This window comes from Elephantulus edwardii, unplaced genomic scaffold (genome assembly GCF_000299155.1).
Source record: "Elephantulus edwardii isolate Elephantulus edwardi_28Jun2011 unplaced genomic scaffold, EleEdw1.0 scaffold00030, whole genome shotgun sequence".
NCBI lineage: Eukaryota > Metazoa > Chordata > Mammalia > Macroscelidea > Macroscelididae > Elephantulus > Elephantulus edwardii.
Window position 1 is genome coordinate 17,349,795 of NW_006399780.1, and position 19,844 is coordinate 17,369,638.

The window sequence follows — 19,844 nt, forward strand, 5'->3', positions numbered from 1 at the left end:
TCTCCGCAAGCTCTAGGACCCCTCCCCCAGCATCCAGCACTCAGGCCTCATAAACCCAGCAGCACCAAAACTGGTGCCTCTAGAAGTCAAGGGCACACCTACTAGTGGCCTTGGAAGGCTGATTTCATGAATATCTTGTGTTTTCCACATCTCTTCATGTCACACTCCTTTCTATATGATGGGAATTTGCTTGATCTTTATAGAAAGGAATCAGCACTGAAAAGTGCCTCAGAGCTCATCTGGTCCAAAGATTCTTACTCTGAGCCCACAGCCCAAAAAGCCCATGAACTGGCTTCCAGGAGTGCTGAGACTCTAAATATGCATCATTTTCCTCAGTAGATCTTAAGGAGTGTGTGACCACAAGGATAAGAACCACTGATTTCGGTCTGAGTGCTATAGGGACTGGTTAGTGACAGGCAGGAATAGATCTACCATGACTCCAAGGTACCCAGCATCCAGAATGATGACAGAGGGACCTCAGAAGGAAGCTTTCAGGTAGAAAACGCAACAGATTGTGGTTCCAGATTCCTAGGTTGATTGGATCCTGGCTCACATGGAGAAGATCTCCTCGATACTTGTGCTTCAAGGTGAGGCATTTAGAGATTTCTTGGGACCTGAAGACCCTCTCTCCAAAGTTTGCCCTCGGACGACTTTACCAGTTACTGTGAGGCTCGAGGAACTATAGTCTATGTGTGGACACACACTCCCACACCTGAAACACAGTACTACTTGAAAAACTGGTTTGTTGCAGTTATTGAGTGCCGTGAAGTCAGTTCCAGCTCCTAAAGACTCTAACCAAGCAGAACTGCCTCACGGGGTCTTCAGGGTTGCAATCTTTATGGAAGCAGATTGCCAGGCCTTTCTTCCTGGAAGCCACTGAGTGGGTTCCAATGACCACCCTTTCAACTAGCAGCCCGTCCCAGTGCTTGAATATTGTACCCCTATGGCTCCTGTCCAGTCCCATTGCTCCCTTTTAGAAAACCTGAGACCTGCTACCCCATCACCAAAATAAGTGTACCTACCCTGAGCCCAGATCTACTCTCATGCGTGATTGACATTTTTTCTCTAGGAATCTGTGGGTGCATATTTCTGGGAACTTGATAAAACTTTCCTCCTCCTCCAGAAAGTCCTCCTTGTTTAGCCTACTCATTCCAGTCACTTCTCAGCAGTGTAACAGTAGACTTCCCATCACATCTCTGAAAGGCATGCCATTGAGTGTGTGCCTTCTCTCCATTGGCCTGAAATCACCTCTGCAGTTGTCCCCAGGGCCTCCCTCCTCCAGATGGGCCCTCAGTATCTCAGTGCGGGGCATGTCATTACAGGATGGGTGACTGGAGAGGAGCATTTCTCTGGCTTTCCTTAAGGGCATTTTATTGACTATACAGCAGAAATGTGGGGTCCTTAAATCAAGCAAAGGAAGGACGAGATGCTCTCATTCTAAGGAATATTTACATCAAGATTACAACTTCTGAGCTGGATGGCATCACCCAAAGACAAAAGATGCAGCTCCTCTCCCTGAGCCTAGCTCATGACAATGGTGATTGAGAGGCAGAAGCTGCACAGCCCCAGAGAGAGAATAATTCACAGACCCACAGAACTTGAAATGACTAACAAGTGTGTAGTAATGCTGACATCTCAAAAATACCTGTTACTTTGATATCCTTTGTAAGAGAGGCAGCAATGTAACCTGGGGAGAGCATAGAGCTTGGAGTCAGCTGGGTCTGCTTTGCCTCATGACTGCAGCACTGGAAGGGTGGGAGGGTGGGAGAACGGAGGCAACTAGAACATCTCTTAGAGGACCAGGATTCTGGTCTGTCTGAGGTTGCTGATGGTGTATTCTCTGGAGATTGAATGCACACAGGAAGCAATGTATGTAGGGTGCCTGACATATAGTAGGGACGTAGGGACTGATAAACGGTACTAGCCGTGACTGATATTCTAGGAGGTTGAGTAGGTGACATGAGGTGGCTGAAAACTGCCGATTGACACTCAGTTGGCTTTGTGAATGTGGATGCAGGTGGTGGACTGAGAATGCAACACATCTTCTCCAAAACCTTTAACAGAATCACTCTGTAAGGACCTGTCTGGCAGGAGGATAAATCTGAGTAATTTCTTAGCCCATGGCTGTGTGTCTCTGTGCTCTGCGTTCACTGTCAATGCTAGAAAGGGAAGTGAAGCCTTCCAGGCCACTGAGAACCACAGCAAGTGCAGAACAAAATTATTCCCCTCCACGCCTTTCTCTCCCATCTCCTCTCTCTCTCTGAGAGTGATCATAGCTTCCTTAGGGCCAAGAAGGTAATTATGGTTTGGGCCTCAAAAGCCTCCTGCCAGCTAAAGGAAAGGAGGAAAACAAGAAGTTGCAAGACCTAATGCAACACGGTGGTGAGCACGTCAGTCAAAACCAGGCAGTAAGACTTTTCATGACGTGGACAGTGGACAGTGTGAGAGACAGTCCTGCACTCAGGATCATGGGCTTTGGCTGTGGCAGACATCATGTGTAGTGGTGAGGTCATCTTCCAGGGGCTGAGGATCTGGGGGGCCTATCTCGTGGTTTTCCGGACTGGGGCACTGACTGGGGTACTCTTGCCTTGGGAGTCCTTGAGGTCTTCCAGCCGGGCCCCTTTGGTTTTGGTGTCCCTGCTGTGGGCATTGCCAGAGTCACCAGCTGCACTGTTGGCCCCCAGGTCAGCGCTCATGGAACTGGGGCGGTAAGTGTAGCTGCTTCCACCACTGCTACTGATGATGGCTGAGGGGAGAAGGGGGGTGTCAGTCAGTAGGGGGCAGAGCTACCCTTTGCTGCCATCCCCAGGAGCTTGCCCTATTGCATACATCAACCCGTTCCATTCTCCAGCAGCCTTCAATAGTTGATGAGCAAACACATAGGAATTCAGACCCCTTTTTGTGTCACACCTTGTGAGAGGTGAGGACCACACAGGACAGATACAGCCCTTAGAGTGTCTCTAGTACTATGAAGTCCATATTCTCAACCCATTCTCTAAGTGGTAATACCCCAGAGAGAAGCAGGAAGGAAATAGGGAGTGTTTATGAAGAACTAAAAGGAAATGTGTTTTCTTCTAACCAGAGGAACCCTCATAAATTTCTGGATGGAATGAGACAGTGAGGGGAGCTGGACACTTTGTCTCGGGGTCTCCGGATTTCCCACCCAGTCAGAAACCCCAGCCAGCATGTCTCTCCAGGATACTCACAGATGCTCACGGAGGATGGGTTTTCACCAGACATCCTGTAAGACAAGGATAGAGAAGATACAACTTGAGGGAAGTGTCTAGAGTGCACTAAGCCTCATTGGATATCTGATTTTATGTGTATAACCGCTTTGAGTCATCCAGCAGTGAGGGTGAAACTCCCATTTTAAAGATGAGAACATTGAGATTCAGACATGAAATTATCAGAGTAACACGACCAGTGCACAGCGGGCCATGGATTAAACCCACATCAGCCTGACTCCAGTGGTTCTTTCCTCCACACCACACAGCCAACAGGGTCCAAGTCTGGCTTCCATCTGCATGAACAGCTGTAGACTTCATCAGCCAGACTATCACTACCCTGCCTCTTTGTTGTCCCTTCTGCTGCTGTAGGTCATATTAGGTCCCACAGCCAGGTAGGGACCAGCTCTAGAAGCTTGGGGGCTCCCCTCACACCTCTCACCTGCACTCCTCGCTCTCCAGCAGCTTGCGGTAAGTGGCGATCTCCATGTCCAGGGCCAGCTTCAGGCTTGTGAGCTCCTGGTAGTCACGGAGCATCCGGGCCAGCTCCTCCTTGCCCTGGTGCAGAGCGGACTCCAGCTCATCCAGCTTGGCCCGGGCGTCCTTCAGGGCACTGTCACCCCGCTGTTCTGCATCAGCAATGGCCGTCTCCAGGTTAGCACACTGAAGGGCAAAAAATGGGGAAGCCAACAAAGTACAAATGATTTTAGATCTTATAGGTGGAGTTGTTGTTGTTAAGTGCCGTCGAGTCGCAGGCAACTCATAGCGACCCCATGAAGGAGAGTCCTCCACACTTGTGTGTCTATCACCTTCTCTCCAGGTTCATATGGTTTCCGGAGGCAAGCAATTACGGAAGTGGATACCGCTCCTGCTTCCAAATAGGTGGGGTAGAGACTTGAAACTAGAAAATATTTTTTTGGATTCAGTTGTAAGTACTAACTTTAAAAAAATGTTCTAATGCTCTGCAAGAGCAATGATTTTGAAAATCACTACCTAACTTGTGGTCACTGTGAAGCTGAACACTGTGACACTGATGTGTCAAATGCGGTAATGGTTACCCATAGTGGACAGTGTTTGGTGGAGCTCCCAGACTAAAACAAGCTTAGAAGCAGGAGTGACATCCACTTCTGAAGTAGCATGCCCCAGAAACTTTATGAACTTGGAGAAACGATGAAAGATATCCAAGTGTTCAGGTCTTTTGTTCATAGGATTGCTATGAGTCGCCTATGACTCGACCGCACCTAGCAAAAGCATAGGAAGGGTAGGGTAGTCTGTCATCTTGCAGATGAAGAAACAGAGGCCTAAGGAGATAGCAAAAAGCAGTAGAACCAGTACTTGAGCCCAGTCTGCCATGTTTTCTGTTTCAGATTGATATTTGTAGAAGTTTCCTCGAAAATCTTTGGAAGCATTTTTGGAGTGTAAGAAGAAGGTTTGGTGTGGAAATGTTCTGTGAAATCAGGGGTATAGGCGCAACATCTATTGCTGTCCCCACTCTGCTTAGTGCCCTGGACTGTCCCCAATTCTGAGACAGGAACTTAATACAGCTGCTGGTGTCCATCCTATGTGGGCCCTCTCCAGGGAGACGAGGTGTCAAAGAGCCTGTCCTTAGAAGGACACAATCTATGCAGACATGGAACAAGGATGTTGGACACAGAGAAAGTCAGAGAAAGGGAAGAAGAAAGACAAAACCTTGCTTCAGATCTGGTTCTGTTCTCAAACATCTGAGAGGTCTGGACAAGCTAGTCCACTTCTCCAGTCCTGGCTTCTTTACCTTTCAACTGGGAGTTAGAGAGCTAAGTTCCAAGCCCCTGCCAGCTCTGAACAGGTGAAGCTTCTCATGTCAAGTGTACTGTGGCAGGTGGGAAGGGAGGCGCTGGCTGGCAGAGGGGCTCCGGAGCCTGGGGGGAGATCTTTTTCTACAGGGTTATTCCCAGTTTCTCCACCAGAAGGATGAACTTAAACTCTGGGTGGGGTTGCCACCCACCTGCTTCTTCAGATTCCCAATCTCACACCGGATTCTCTGGATGAACCTGTTCAGCTCTGATATCTCGTTCTTGGTGTGCTTAAGGTCCTTGCCATGCTGACTGGCCACCAGCTGCAGTTCCTGGATCTAGTTTCAGAGGTATGAAAGTGGTGATGAGGAGACTATCCCCGCCAAGGAAGAGAAGGGTAGCATCCAGCTACCCCTGCAGTCCTGTGCAAATACCCCATAATGACCAAATAACCAGGGTCGTGGCTCCAGAGCAAGAGGATGGTGTCAGCACCTGGGTGTCCTTCCAGCTATTTGATAGTGGACTTAACCTAGATGTTGTGCGATACTGTGGAATTGGAACCAACTCATAGATTACCCTGCAGCAGGTTTTCAGAGGCAGTAAAATCACATAGGAGGAAAGTGCCCATCTTTCTCCCAAGGAGAGGGTTGTGGATTTGAACCGTGAGCCTTTGGATTGGGAGCCTTCATGGCCTGGTGATGGTGGTGTGTGTCATTGAGTCAGAATCAACTCATAGCTCACCCTCCAGTAGGTTTTCAGGGGCCATAAATCACACAGGAGGAGATTACCCATCTTTCTCCCAAAGAGAAAGATTCGAACCACGTGTCAACTCATACCTTAACCATCAGTAGGTTTTCAAAGGCAGTAAAGCACATGGAAGGAGAATGGCCATCCTTTTCCCATAGAGCAACTGGTGGATTTGAACTGTGTGCTTTGGGGACTGCAACCCAGTTTTTTACCACTAGGCCATCAGAGCTCCCTAACCACTAGGTCACCAGAGCTTGATGACCTAGTGGTAAGGAATTGCACTTCAACTTGTTTAAACTCCACAGTACACAACAACAACTTAACCAAAAAGTCACCATTCCTCGTCAGAACCTGTTGGCTGAGCCTGTCTTCCTTTGATCATGTTGCCTGCAGTCTTTCCTGGGCTGCTTGAAGGAAAGATGCTGTTCACTCTATTAACATGTTCTTTTTAACAAAAAGAACAAAAAATACAAACCCATTGACATCAGATTGATAACAATGCATAGTTAACAATGTAGATTGGTAACAATGAATAGATAACAATGCAGGTTTCATGGCTGTAAATCTAATGAGAGGTGATTGCCCTTCTTTCTCCCTCAGGGCAGTTGGTGGATTTGAACTGCTGACCAGTTCAAATTTCAGGTGGCAGCCTGATGAGTCACACACTATGCCTTCTGGGATCCTTCAACATTCATTAAAGCCCTCTCTACATGCAGAACAACAACAACAACATGCAGAAGTGTCCTGGTCCTCGCTTTATTTATTTATTCCATCATTCACTTAAGGTATATTTAGAGAGTTACATTTTAAAGTTCAGGTGCTGTTTTAGGGTCTGGGAACCCAACAAAGAACAGAATAGGCTAAGTCTCTATTCTTATGGAAGTTACCAGAACCTTTTCTCAGTAACAGAGGCAGAGGAACCAAGGGTCACATCCACATGTGGGGTGATGGGTTATAGGCAGGATGGTTGATATTGTTAGATCAAAGCCTTTGGTTTGAATCTCTCCCTCTTGCTCAGTTTTAAATCTTCCAAGGGATAAAGAATGACGACACACAGCATGGACTGGGAACAAGGATATGACTAGAGTCAGGACCACACCTATGATCCTAGCTTTTGTTGGCATTAAAACATGTGAAAAAATTCCATAGAACAAGGCTAAGCCCTGGTCAGTGCCCAGATCCATGATGTAAACTCCGAAGATTTTCACCCCAAAGCATCACTCCCATCACTCAGAACAGTCCTATAATTCTGCTTCTTCCTTTCCAGAGTTTTTCTGTGCTTAATCAAAAAGGGCTTGTGTCTTTCTTTTCTCTCACATGTCGTCCCACTCCAGTTTCCTCAAACAAGGTACTCTGTATAGCTACTCTCTTCCATATTTGTCACACTTCTTCTACCTAATAAATTATATGGCTGGGTTCCTAAAAATGTATTTTCTTTAACATGATAATTCCTTACGTACTTCTTCCATCAGGGCATTATCTGACCTTCTCTGTTAGATATACCCATCTACAACAAGTTCTATGATTTATCTTTCATAACAGTTTCTGCCAAGAATTCTTTTTGGAGTAGAATATGGTTGTCGTTGTTGTTGTTTACCGTAGAGTTGGAACGAACCCATAGATGACCCTCTGGCAGGTTTTCAGAGGCAGTTAATCTCATGGGAGGAGATTGCTCATCCTTCTCTCATAGGTGGCCTTGTGCCTTTGGGATTGCAGCACAGCTTGTTGACATGACCTACAAATTCACCCGTCGGGGAGTGGGCAGTGGGGGAGAAACACACCAAGGCTCCGCTCACCTTGGTGTGATACAGAGATTCAGCCTCGGCCTTGCTCTTCAGGGCAATCTCCTCATAGTGGGTGCGGACCTCGGAGATGATGCTGTCCAGGTCCAGGTCACGATTGTTGTCCATGGACAGGATGACGGAAGTGTCACTGGCGTGCGTCTGGATCTGAGAGATCTCCTGAATTGAGACATGAAGACACATTTAGGATGACACTGGCTTCCACTCCTCTGCCCTACCAGTTTTCTGGGCCTGTGGTCTCTGTCAGAAGGAGGCACTTAGATCCCCAGTGCTGAAGAAAAGTAAAGAAGGCCTGCTGGTCTGCTCAAGCCCAGAGAGCATGGTCACAGCAGCAGGAGGCACTGAAAACAGGCCACAGAAAGCAGCAGACACATAAACCTGATATAATTATACAGAATCCAGCAGTCTGTGGCTTAACACGACCCCATGGAGGCAGGCTTATTTGTTTTCTTGCATATACAAGGTCACTACAGATGGGATCGTCTCCTATGTATTGGCCTCTGCAGACCAAGCTTTCACTTCCCTGGCCTCCCAATGTAGAGATTTGCATCTTCCCTATAAAATATTTTTTATTTCATTTATCCTATATCTGCTCCCAGTAACATCTTCCCTTACTGGAGGCCTCAAGGACATAAGGAGGTGGGTAGGAGTGTTCTCACCGCATCATACAGACACTTGAGGAACTTGATGTCTTTGTCCAGAGAATCCACTTTGGCCTGAAGCTCCACCTTGACTGCGTAGGCTGCGTCTGCGTCCTGCCGAAAGGCCACACACACAACCACTAACCACTACAACCCTCATCCCATCAGCTGTAGAGCTCTTGCCTCTATAACTATCTGAGTGTATTTTTTTTTAATTTTATTTTTGTGTGCGTGTACCGTCAAATCAGATCTGACTGGTACAGGAGGAGATTGTCCCTCCTTCCCCGGCAGAGCATCTGGTGGATTCGAACTGTGCACCTCTGGGATTGTAGTTGCAGTTCCTTGCCACTAGGCCACCAGAGCTCCCCTATCTGCGTGTATTTAAAAATTTTTTGCCCACAAAGATAAGCATGTCAAGCCTCTCCATATTTCTTCCCCTTCAGACTCATTGAATCTTTGCAAAAACACTTGGAAAAAAAAAAAATAAAGCCCAAAGAGATAGAGTGAGTTGAATTAAGTCATTCAAGAAGGCCAAGGGCCAAGCAGGCCCAGTTTTCTGACTCCCAGACATCCCATCTCTTTGTTTCTGTCCATTTCCTGGGTGTTTGGCCTTCTCCAGCTTGCTGGAGGACAGCACTATGATTGTACACTCTTTTGGGCACTAATTTCCATCCACCTACTCCCTGACAATGTGGCCTGGACTAAAGTCTTGAGTAGAATTGTTTGAAAAGAATGTAAGAGAGACTGGTTGTTGTTGCTATGTACCATAGAGTCAGAACCGACCCACAGCTGACCCCTACCCCAACCCCGCAGGTTTTCAGAGGCTGTTAATCACACAGGAGGAGATGATTGTTGATCCTTCTCCAGCAGTAAGTAGCTGATGGCCTCCAATTGGGTGACTTTGGCATTGCAGCACAGCTCCCTGCCACTAGATCACCAGAGCTCCCTAAGATAGACTAGAGTTCATAAATCTTTCTCTTACCTTTTTTAGTGCCACAAACTCATTCTCAGCTGCTGTGTGGTTATTAATCTCTGACTCATATCTGCAGAGAGAGAAGTAGAGAGACACAGCCAGATCGAGTTACTTCCTCTTTCCATCAGCCAGGGGAGTGCAGAATCTCCAGGAAATGCTCCAGGGATGAGCCCTGCAGAGGCAGCTGGTGAAGGGAGCTATCACTAGACATCCCCAGTCTACTCACTGGGAAAAAGCCAGGTGTCCCAGATGGCCAGCTGAACCAGTCATTGGATCAATAATAACATAAAATTCCTTCCTGTCACTAAGTTAAGAAGTTCTCATCAAACAAGCTGACCCTTTCCCAGAAACTGTAAAAGAGAGCAGGAGCCCCTGACTCCAGCATTTGGTCTCTGCTCTTCTAAAAAATGGTACAGGGTTGAGGTGACCCCAGGAGCCTCTGAGAACACGACCCAGCACCCTGCAGCGGAACCTGCTCACCTCGTCTTGTAGTCTTCCACCACGTCCCGCATGTTCCTCAGCTCCGAGTCCAGCCTCACCCTGTCACTGGACAGTGTCTCCAGCTGCTTCTGCAGATTGCTGATGTAGCCCTCAAAGATGGGCTCTAGGTTCTTCTTGCAGTTGCTCAGGTCCAGCTGCTGCAGCAGCTCCCACTTGGTCTCTAGAACCTGATTCTGCTGCTCCAGGAACCGCACCTAGAACCCAAAACAAAATTTACGGCCTGAATAAATAGTATCAAGTCTCCTGAAGAAAGGCCATGGATTGCCAAGGTCACACTGATTTTCATATAGCCATTTTGCTCAAGTCTTTACCACTCTTTGCTACAATATGTCATGCAAATGAAATCTCCTATGAGAGTTCATTCCATAGCCTTTTAGATGACTAATCACTGATAACTCACCAAAGGAGATTCCACCGCCCTCTTCTGTTGTTGCCCAGTCTCAGGAGATAGTCTTTATGTCTTGCCTAAACTTTTCTTCCTGTACCATGAGCCCTTTCCTCGAAATAGTGCTGATCTCACTAGACTTTCATTCTTTTAAAGACCTGAAAGACATGCAGTTTATTCCTCCATAACCACACTACGTCTTTCTCAAGACTTCCCTTCCCTTTGTCCAAGCATTATTCTACCTTCTCTGCCAGTCCCCCAAATACAGCATTACCTTCACTTATCCCTTTTAATGCCTAGTTTATAAGACTGCTTGCCTCTTATGATCAGGAGGACCTCCCTGAGGTCTAGCTAGACCATGTCACGCACAATGCCAGTCCATTCCAGAAAGTAAAGAAGTTGCTCATTATCTTCCTAGACCTCCTTTACCTCCTCGTAGGAGACCCACCTTGTCGATGAAGGAGGCGAACTTGTTGTTCAACAACTTGATCTGCTCTCGCTCCTGAGCTCGTACTTTCTGGATTTCAGGGTCCAGTTCCACATGGAGGGGGGCTAAGAGGCTCTTGTTGACAGTGACTTGGTGTATGCCCCCAGGGAGACACACTGATGGGGACTTAGGTCCCAGGCCCGTGCTCCCAAAGATGCTGCCAGCAAAGCCACTGGCCCGGCCCCCTCCACGCCCACAACCATAGCCTCCAGCCCGAACACCACCACCAGCCACACTAAAGGAAATACACCGAGTCCCCCCCAGACTGTAGAGGCTCCGACTGCCAAAGCCAGCTCCAGCCCCTTTGCCAGCTGCCCAGGAAGAAGCCACACTGCCCACGGCCTTCCTTGGCACCACTGCTGAGTACCCACTGAAGTCACACCTCTCACTACCAGACTTGATGTTCAGTTGTCGACTCATGGTGGGACAGGTGAAGCTGAGGAAGCTAGAGAAAGCCAGCTAACAATGAAGTGAAAAACACTGACAGGGCACCTGGGCTGCCTCCTTTTATCCCAGTCCAGCCCAGAACACCGGAAAAGGGCTGTCTCTCGCTATCTCCTGCTCTCCTGCTGAAGGGCCAGGGGCCATGAGCAATTTGTGGAACAGACTTAGTAGCACAAAGCCTTTCAATAGGAGTCAGAATATGCTGCCCTTGCAAGCTGGAATGGTCTAATTTAACGCTTATCTGTGCTCCCTAATTAGAGACCTAAAGAGCTATCCCCTCCAGAGATCTCCCAGCTTTATTTTTCTAGTGCTGCCTCCATGTTTATGTTCAGCAGGAAACAGGGAAATATCCAGCTTTATCTAAAGAGGGCTTAGCCAAGAGTCCCAGGTTTTCTCCCAAGAAAGGCCATCTCCCTGCTACCTTTTATTCTTTTTTTAAAATGAATTCATTTTAATGAAAGTTTACAGACTTTGGATTTCCATTCATTCATTGTTGCAATTTTTTTCCCTGCCCAACCTACCCTCTCCCCCAGTTCGCTCTTCTCTTTGAAAAGTAAAAGAAAAATTATTTCACTGTTATACAATCCCTTCCCCTAAGTCCACTCCAAGGCAGGGAAGAGAGACATGATGATGTGGGTATTCAGAGACCTTGATACAGGAAAAAAGCTCCAGGGAGCCAATGTTTGGATCACTCTTAGGACACAGCTACCCAGCCATGGAATGGGCCCAACAGAGGTAGTTGAAATAACCACTATGTGACCAGAGAGAAGGGACATTGTTCGGAGTGTCTGTATTGGGCAAAGCCTGGTTTGTGATGATCTAGAAATTCCCTTTTCAACAGTGAGAATCTTTTCAGGCACTTGGCATTTCCTTCCACCAGTGGCTCCTCAGGAGAAATGCAGATGATTGCCTTCTGTGCAATTTTTAGCCTCATCATCAGCTAAGTGTTGATTCCAATTCGGCAGCCACGAGAGCAGAGCTTCCTTCAGTGGAGCGCCCTCCCTGGGTGAGGCTGTCTGGCCCGTCTTAGGGGTCAGTACATAGCACAGTCTCAGGAGCTGGGAGCTCTCCTCTCCCTGTGGAAAATGCTTCTCTCCATGTTCCCTGAGGAAACACTCATAATCAAAGTGACTCGGGAACGGAAACACCTGAGCTTCACTTCTGGGCTCAGCACGAGTTTAGTTATATCATGAAACCATCTAGTTTTGGAACAGAAAGTGCTTTTAGGACAGAATGCTAAGGAATTAGGAATGCCAGGGAATTATTTAAAAAAAAATTAACTAATAGCTGCCTTCAGACAAGACTGTGGTTAACTTATTATAACTCATCTGGGGGTCCTTGACACATTTGCGTCAACCAGGGAGTGATGGAAAATATCTTCCACTGCTAGAGAGGGAGGGAGAGGGAAGGTCATCTGATGCTTGGAGAAGGTGTGTGGGCCATGAACAGAGAGATCCAGAGTATTGCTCCCTATCTCAAAGTGTTTTCCTTTCAGCCCCAGAATCATCAGCAGTTGAAGCTCCTCCCCAGGACACCATCTCTTAGCCTCCCTGTCAGGGCCTAGCCATGGGCATAGATGGCACAGTTGAAATAATTTCTTGTCGTTTCAAAGAGAGATAGCAAAGGCAACAACAGCAAGCAAGTTGAAAGTAAACTAGATCGTTATCCCTGCTGGGTATGCCTGCCTTCTGTGGATGAAGGTCAATAAACTGTGAAACTCTCTCAACACAGGGCTCTGGTCCCCTAGGGCCAAAACTCTGGAAAAACAAAGCATGATGCACAAACAACTGGAAGTGTGCCAGAGGAGGCTTGGCTAATTTTCACTGAGGTTTTCTGTCACCTCCAGAAGTACATGCTTGTATCCCAAAGCCAGCTCAGCATAAGTCCTCAGATAGAGCTGGGTTTTGTTTTGCTGGGCTTTTTGATTGTGATTTGAGTGAAAGTTTACAAAGCAAATTAATATCCATTCAGCCATTCATACATATTTTGTTTCATAACATTAATTGCAATACCCACAATGTAATTAGCCTTTTCCCATTTCTACCCTATAATTCCCATTCCCATTAATCCTTCTGTCCTACCCCTTCCTGCCTTCAGGGTTTGATCCTTGGACAGATGCTGCACTTCTTGCCTTATGTTGCTGCTGTTGTTGTGAGGTACCTTGATTCCACTGTGATTCATAGCGACCCTATGAACACTAGCTCTGCACTCTGCCCTACCCTGAGCCAGTCTCACTGTCTCTGACACACCTGCACTCATTCCCAGTTATTGTGTCAATCCAGCTCATTCAGGGTCTTGAATTTGTTCTTCAGTTCTTTCAGCTTGAGAAATGCTGAGGGGGTTCTTCCCTTTCTATTCTCTGACCCCAGTTCTTTGCACATTTCATTATAATATTTTGTTTTATCTTTTTGAGCTGCCCTTTGAAATCATCTGTTCAGTTCTTTTACTTTGGTATCTTTATTTGTGTTTTGACTTGCTCTAATTTCTCTAATGCAATTTTCATAGTCTCTTCTGACAGCCATTCTGATTTTTTTCTTTCTCCTTTGTAAAGCCGTTTTGTTCTCTTCATGGATGTTATCTTTGATGTCTTCCCATAGTTCTTCCAGTCACTGATCTTGGAACAGGCCTCAAACCAGATCTTCAGAAGAATCTTAAATTCAACTGGGATAGACTCAAGGTCATATTTTGGTTCTTGTGGACTAGTTTTCAGCTTCAATTTAAACTTGCATGTGAGTAATTGATGGGCTATTCCACAATTGACATCTGGTCTTGTTTTGACTGCAGATACTGTGCTTCTCCGATGATTCTTTCCACAAATATAGTCAATTTGATTTCTATGCAATCCATTAGGTGAGGGCCATGTGTAAAGTCACTGTTTATACTTTTTTTTTTTTAAAAAAAAAGATGTTTGCTATGGATGAATCATTGAGTGTACAAAATTCAAGCATTCTATCTCTGGTTTCATTTCTGTCACCAAATCCATCATTTCCAACTCCCATTTATTGTTTCTAATTTTTGCATTCCATTCACCAGTAATTATTAATACATCTTGATTTGCATGTTTAGTCAATTTCATACTTCAAAAGTTGATTGATGTCATTATGTGCCATCGAGTCGACTCTGACTCATAGGGATCTTATTATAATAGCTCTGAACCCTGCTCAATCTTGAGCCAATTTCATCATCTCTGACATACCGATCCCCATTTCCCCAGTCACAAAATCAATCCATCTCATCCAGGGTCTTCCTGTCTTGCGCTGTCCATCCACCCTTTCAAGCATGATGTCCCTCTCCAAGGACTGGTCCTTCCTTGCAACATATCGAAAGTATGTTAGACAGAGCTTCAAAATCCTTACTTCCAAGGAGCAGCCTGGTTTTACCCTCTCCAGGACAAACTTGTTTATTCTTTTCCCAGTCCATGGTATACGTAATACTCTCCTCCAGCACCACACAACTCAAAGGTATAGATTCTTCTTCTAGAATTCTTAGTCATTGCCTAGCTCTCTGATACATTACAAGTAATTGTGAAAACCATGGCCCAGATCAGGTACACCTTAGTCTCTAGACTGACATCATTGCGCTTCACTACTCTGGAGAAGTGCCTGACAACAGATTTTTCCCAATGCAATTCATCTTTTGATTGCCTGGCTGCTGGTACCAAGAGTGTTGATTGTGGGGCCAAGCAAGCTGAAATTGTTAACAATCTCAATCACTTCATCATCTATCATGGTGCTGCCAGTTGGTCCAGTGGTAAGAATCTTTGTTTCATTGATGTTGAGCTTCAATCCATATTGAAGGCTCCAGTCCTTGACATTCTGCAGCAAATGCCTCAGGTCCTCTTCAGTTTCAGCAAGCAAGGTTGCGCTATCTGCACAACAAGTTGTGGTGAGTCTTCCTCCAATCCTGATGTCATATTTCTCCTCATAGAGCCCAGCCTCCCAGATGATCTGCTCTACATATAGACTGAAAAGGTATGGAGATAGGATGCATCCCCAGTGTACAGCTTTCTTGAATTTGAACCATGCAATATTTCCTTGCTCTGTTCGGATGGCTGCCTCCTGGTCCAAGTATAGCTTACGCATAAGCACAAACAAGTGTTCTGAGATTCACTGCACCCACTGTGTGGAGACTGCCCTTCTCCTCCTGCATCAGGAACACCAATATCACAGGGAAGTGGAGAGGAAATGGGAGGACAGAGGCATCACAATGGGAAGGCCAGTAGCATCAATATGGGAGGCCTGAGCCATCAAACCAAATTTGTCTGGGGGCAAGGGATGGGAGATGCAGGAGGGTAAAGGAGAGGAAATTGAGCTGGATGTTGGCAGGGCAGGGTAAGGATAAAAACACAACACATGAGAGGAAGGGGCAGGCCAGGGGACCAATACCAGATCTGTTTCCTGCATACTGTCATCAGCATTTTTAAGTAAAATGTTTGTCTGTCAAATATTGCTTTAAAGGTGAGCCCAAAATTAAGACAGAATAGGGAAAAGGATTAACCATCCACTTCCAAAATAAAAGGCCTTCAAAGACCCTGTATACAAAAGAGCACAATTAGATTAGACTAGCAGATATGGCACCAGAGACTGAGCCTTCCTATTGGGAATCACAAAGAAGGAGGAACAGTCACAAACAGACCTTAGTAATTGGAACATAGAATGTGAAAAGTATGAACTGGAGATTGTTAAAGAAGAAATGAACCACATAAATATTGACATTCTAGGTGTTGGCAAAATTAAATTAATTGGCATGGGGCATTTTGAATCAGACAATCTACTATGATCTACTATGCTGGAAAAAAATGAGAAAAAACATGACCACTTTGATAGTTAAAAAAGACCATTTTTAGATCCATCTTGAAATTCAATGTTCTCAGTGACAGGATAATATCCACATGCATACAAGAAAGATCTATTAATACTATCATCAGTCAAATTTATGCATCAACAACAAGGGCCAAAGAGGAGAAAACAGATGATTTCTACCAACTGTTATAATCAGAAATCAATTGAACATGCAACCAAGATACATTAGTCATAGTGAGTGAGTGACTAGAATGTAAAAGTTAGGAACAAAGAAGAATCAGTAGTTGGAAAACATGGACTTGGTGACAGAAATGAGAATGGAGACAGAATGATAGAATTCTGTACAATCAATGATTCATTCATTACAAAATACCTTTTATAAAAAACATAAACGGTGACTATACACATAGACTGACCTGATGACCTACACAAAAATGAGACTGATTACATAAATGGGGGGGGGATCTTTGGAGAAGCTTCATTCAGCTGTGAAAACTAGGCAAGATGCTGACTGTGGGTCAGATTGTCACCTACTTTTAGGCAAGTTGAAACTAAAGCTAAAGAAAATCAAATCCAATCCATAAGAACCAAAGTTTGACCTTGAGTCTATCCCTCCTGAATTTAAAGACCATCTCAGGAACAGGTTTGAGGCAAATGTTGACAGAAACCCTCAATCTCTTCCTCTTTGTCTTTAGTTGTTGGGGCATATAATTAAATGATCGTCGTATTAACGGTCTTCCTGTATGCCTGCGAACAGTATCTGGTTGCTCCCTGGCAATAATATTAGTTGGAATAAAACTAGTTTCTATCAAGTTGATTTCAACTCTAAAAAGAAAAACGGTTAACAGTTATTATTTACATTGTATGTGCCAGGCTTTGTGCTAATCACTGCATAAAATATTTAATTTCACTCTCACTTCATTAATTTCATTTAACAGTTGAAGAAATAAGACATTTAGGAACTGGCGCCGGGCCATTCAGTCAATAAGTCAGAGCTAAGACTGACATTTGAGTCTGGTTCCAAATCTGTGTTCTTAACCATAATGTTGTATGAAAAAGATGAAAAGGAACCTTTTTTATTACTTAATTCATTAATTAATTATAATGAAAGTTTACAGAGACTTTGGATTTCCATTCATTCATTGTTGCACTTTTCTCCCTGCCCAACCTCCCACCACTGTTCACTTTTATCTTTGAAAAGTAAAAGAAAAATTCTTTCATTGTTATACAATCCCTCCCTGCCAAGTCCACTCCACTGTGCATAACAATAATAAACACCAAATGAAAGACCTGCAAAATATAGAAAATTAACCTTTCTGGATGCAGATGGTAGACACAAGAGCCATGGAACAGCTTTGGACAATGAGTCCTGTGTGCTTGCGTTTATACTGAATTTTAAAGAAATTATTTGATACTGGTTTACATACCAAGTTCGTATATACTTCTTCACACTGGATCTTTCCTACTTCCTCCCTGTGCCCATCAAATTGTACAACCCTATGATTACCGCCCTCTCCATCCTCACCCCTCTTCTCCTACATTCTCCCTCTATTGGCTTTTAAGGTGAGTTTATGGCATAAGGAAAATACTGCTGCTGAAGTAAGAAGATGCTCAAAAGTAAACGTTGTGCTGGGTTCAGAGAGAGAGAGTCAGCCAAAGTGAGGGTGAGCAGAGAGAGAGAAAAAAATTCCTCACTTTGATGGGGAAATTTTATTCCAGAGCCCCAGTTGCTGAACTAAAGGAATTCAAAGTGAAAATAAGTATGTTTCTGGTTACGTGAGTCTCCAAGGTAAGGTTTACACCTGCGTTGCCTGAGTCCCAGTCTCACAGGGAGCTAGATCTCATGTGAGTTATCCCAACAGAACACTTACAAAGCAGAAAGACCCTAGGCTGGATCTTCAAGATGGAAAAGACTTGGGGTGAAAAAGCAGATATTCACGTGTCCATACAAATACTCCAGAATAAACTGAGTCTGCCTGGTCAGAAGTAAGGTTGAGGTGTCAGGACTAAGATTAAGGGTCTAGGCATTCCTTCATTCCAGGAACATTTGATGAGTGTTTCCTATGTGCTAGGCCCTGTGCTGGGGTCTAATGAGTAGGGATCTAATGACAGTAGTAGTTCTACTGGTAATAACAATGATCGTGGCAGTGGACTAGAGAATATCTTAACACCATCATGAACCTGACCACATATAGTGTACAATCCTAATGTTCTCCTTGATTCCATGTTGATGTTATTCTGTACTATTGATTCAGAATCAACCCAGAGTTGACCTTCTAGTTGGATTTCAGAGGCAGTAAATCTTACAGGAGGAGATTGCCCATCTTTCTCCCACAGAGCAGCTGGTGGATTCAAACCACACACTTTAGGTTGACAGTGCGACTCCTTACCATTAGGCCACCAGAACTTCCTCTTTGACTCCTGGGAAATTGAATTGCAGAGGAATTGTTTTTGGCCTACACAGCAGGATCTCTGAACCTTCCAACCCTCACCTCTGTTAATTTCATGAATTACCCCCATTCTTTCAATGCATGGCCCAAGGTCTAAAGAAATGGTTTCAATAAGAGTGATATTGAGCACCTACTATATCACTGTCATATTTATTATGTGTCAGGTTCCGAACTGGAAGGTAAGTGTTCAAATCCATGTGCTCAATGGGAAAAAGATGGGAAATCTCCTTCTGTAAAGATTTACAGCCTCAGAAATACAATGGAGTAATCTTGAGAGTCAAATCAGCTGCACAGCAATGGATCACTCAATCTCATTGCCATTTAGTAGGAACTGACTCAAAGCTGACCCGCTAGTGGGTTTTCAGAGGCTGTCTGTAAGTAGCGTAGGAAGATATTGCCTATTTTTCTCCTGTGGAGAAAGCTGGTAGATTTGAACTGTCTGCCTTGGGGTTGGCAGAACAACTTCCTATGAACCACTAGAATTCTCTACAGCAGTGTGTTGTTGATGTTATGTGCTGTCAAGTTGCCTGTATCCCATAGCAACCCTATGTACAGAAGCTCTAAACCCTGTCCTGTCCTGAGTGAGTCTTACTAATTCCGACACACCAATCCCTATTGCCCCAATCACTGTATTAATCCATCTTATCCGGAGTCTTCCTCTCCTGCACTGTCCCTCCACCCTTCCAAGCAAGGACCAGTCTCTCCTGGCCACATGCCCAAAGTATGTGAAACAGAGCTTCAAAATCCTAGCTTCTGAGGAGAAATTTGGTTTCACCATCTCCAAGACAGACATATTTGTTTTGTTGACTGTCCATGGCATGTTCATGACTTTTCTCCAGCACCACAATTCAAAGACATCAATTCTTTTTCTGTTATCCTTAGTCATTATCCAGCTCTCTGACGCATAACAAGTAATTGTGAGGACCATGGCCTGGATTAGGCACATCTTAGTCTCTACACTGACATCTTTGCTTTTCAGCACTCTGGAGTGGTCCCTGACAGCACATTTCCCCAGTGCAACTTGTCTTTTGATTTCCTGACTGCTGCTGTTAAGAATATTGATTGTGGAGATGATCAAGTTGTAATTGTTAACCTCAATTTCTTCTCTATGTATCATGGTGCTGCCAATTGGCAGAGTGGTAATTTTTGTTTTCTTGATGTTGCACTTCAATCCATACAGTCCTTGACCTTCTGCAGCAAGTTCTTTATGTTTTCTTTAGTTTCATCAAGCAAGGTTATATCATCTGCATAATGTAGATTGCTGATGAGTCTTCCTCAAATCCTGATGCCCCGTTCCTCCTCATAAAGCCTTGTTTCCCAAATGATCTGTTCTGCATATATATTGAAAAGGTACAGGGACAGGATGCATCCCTGATGCACTCCTTTTCTGATTTTGAATCATACAGTGTTTCCCTGCTCTGTTCTGAGGACTGCTTCCTGGTTTCACACAAGCACAGTCAAGTGTTCTGGGATTCCCATTATCCCCAAGTTTAACCATTAGTTGTGATTTACACAGTCAAATGCCTTTGCATAGTCAATAAAACACAGATAGACATTCCTCTCATACTCTTTATTTTCTGTCAAGATCTATCTGACATCAGCAGTATGTATGTAAT

The 19,844-nt window shown here is 44.9% G+C and overlaps 1 protein-coding gene across 1 annotated transcript; it reads right to left on the bottom strand.

Moving 5' to 3' along the window:
* Positions 1 to 2,540: 2,540 nt before the first annotated feature.
* Positions 2,541 to 10,986, bottom strand: KRT74 (keratin 74). The gene is made up of 9 exons (XM_006883863.1): positions 10,494 to 10,986; positions 9,640 to 9,854; positions 9,169 to 9,229; positions 8,205 to 8,300; positions 7,540 to 7,704; positions 5,209 to 5,334; positions 3,667 to 3,887; positions 3,207 to 3,241; positions 2,541 to 2,746 (listed from the first exon to the last, which is right to left on the bottom strand). Exons 1-9 carry the CDS (start codon positions 10,950 to 10,952, stop codon positions 2,541 to 2,543), a joined length of 1,584 nt encoding a protein of 527 aa, XP_006883925.1. The 5' UTR covers positions 10,953 to 10,986.
* Positions 10,987 to 19,844: the final 8,858 nt, after the last annotated feature.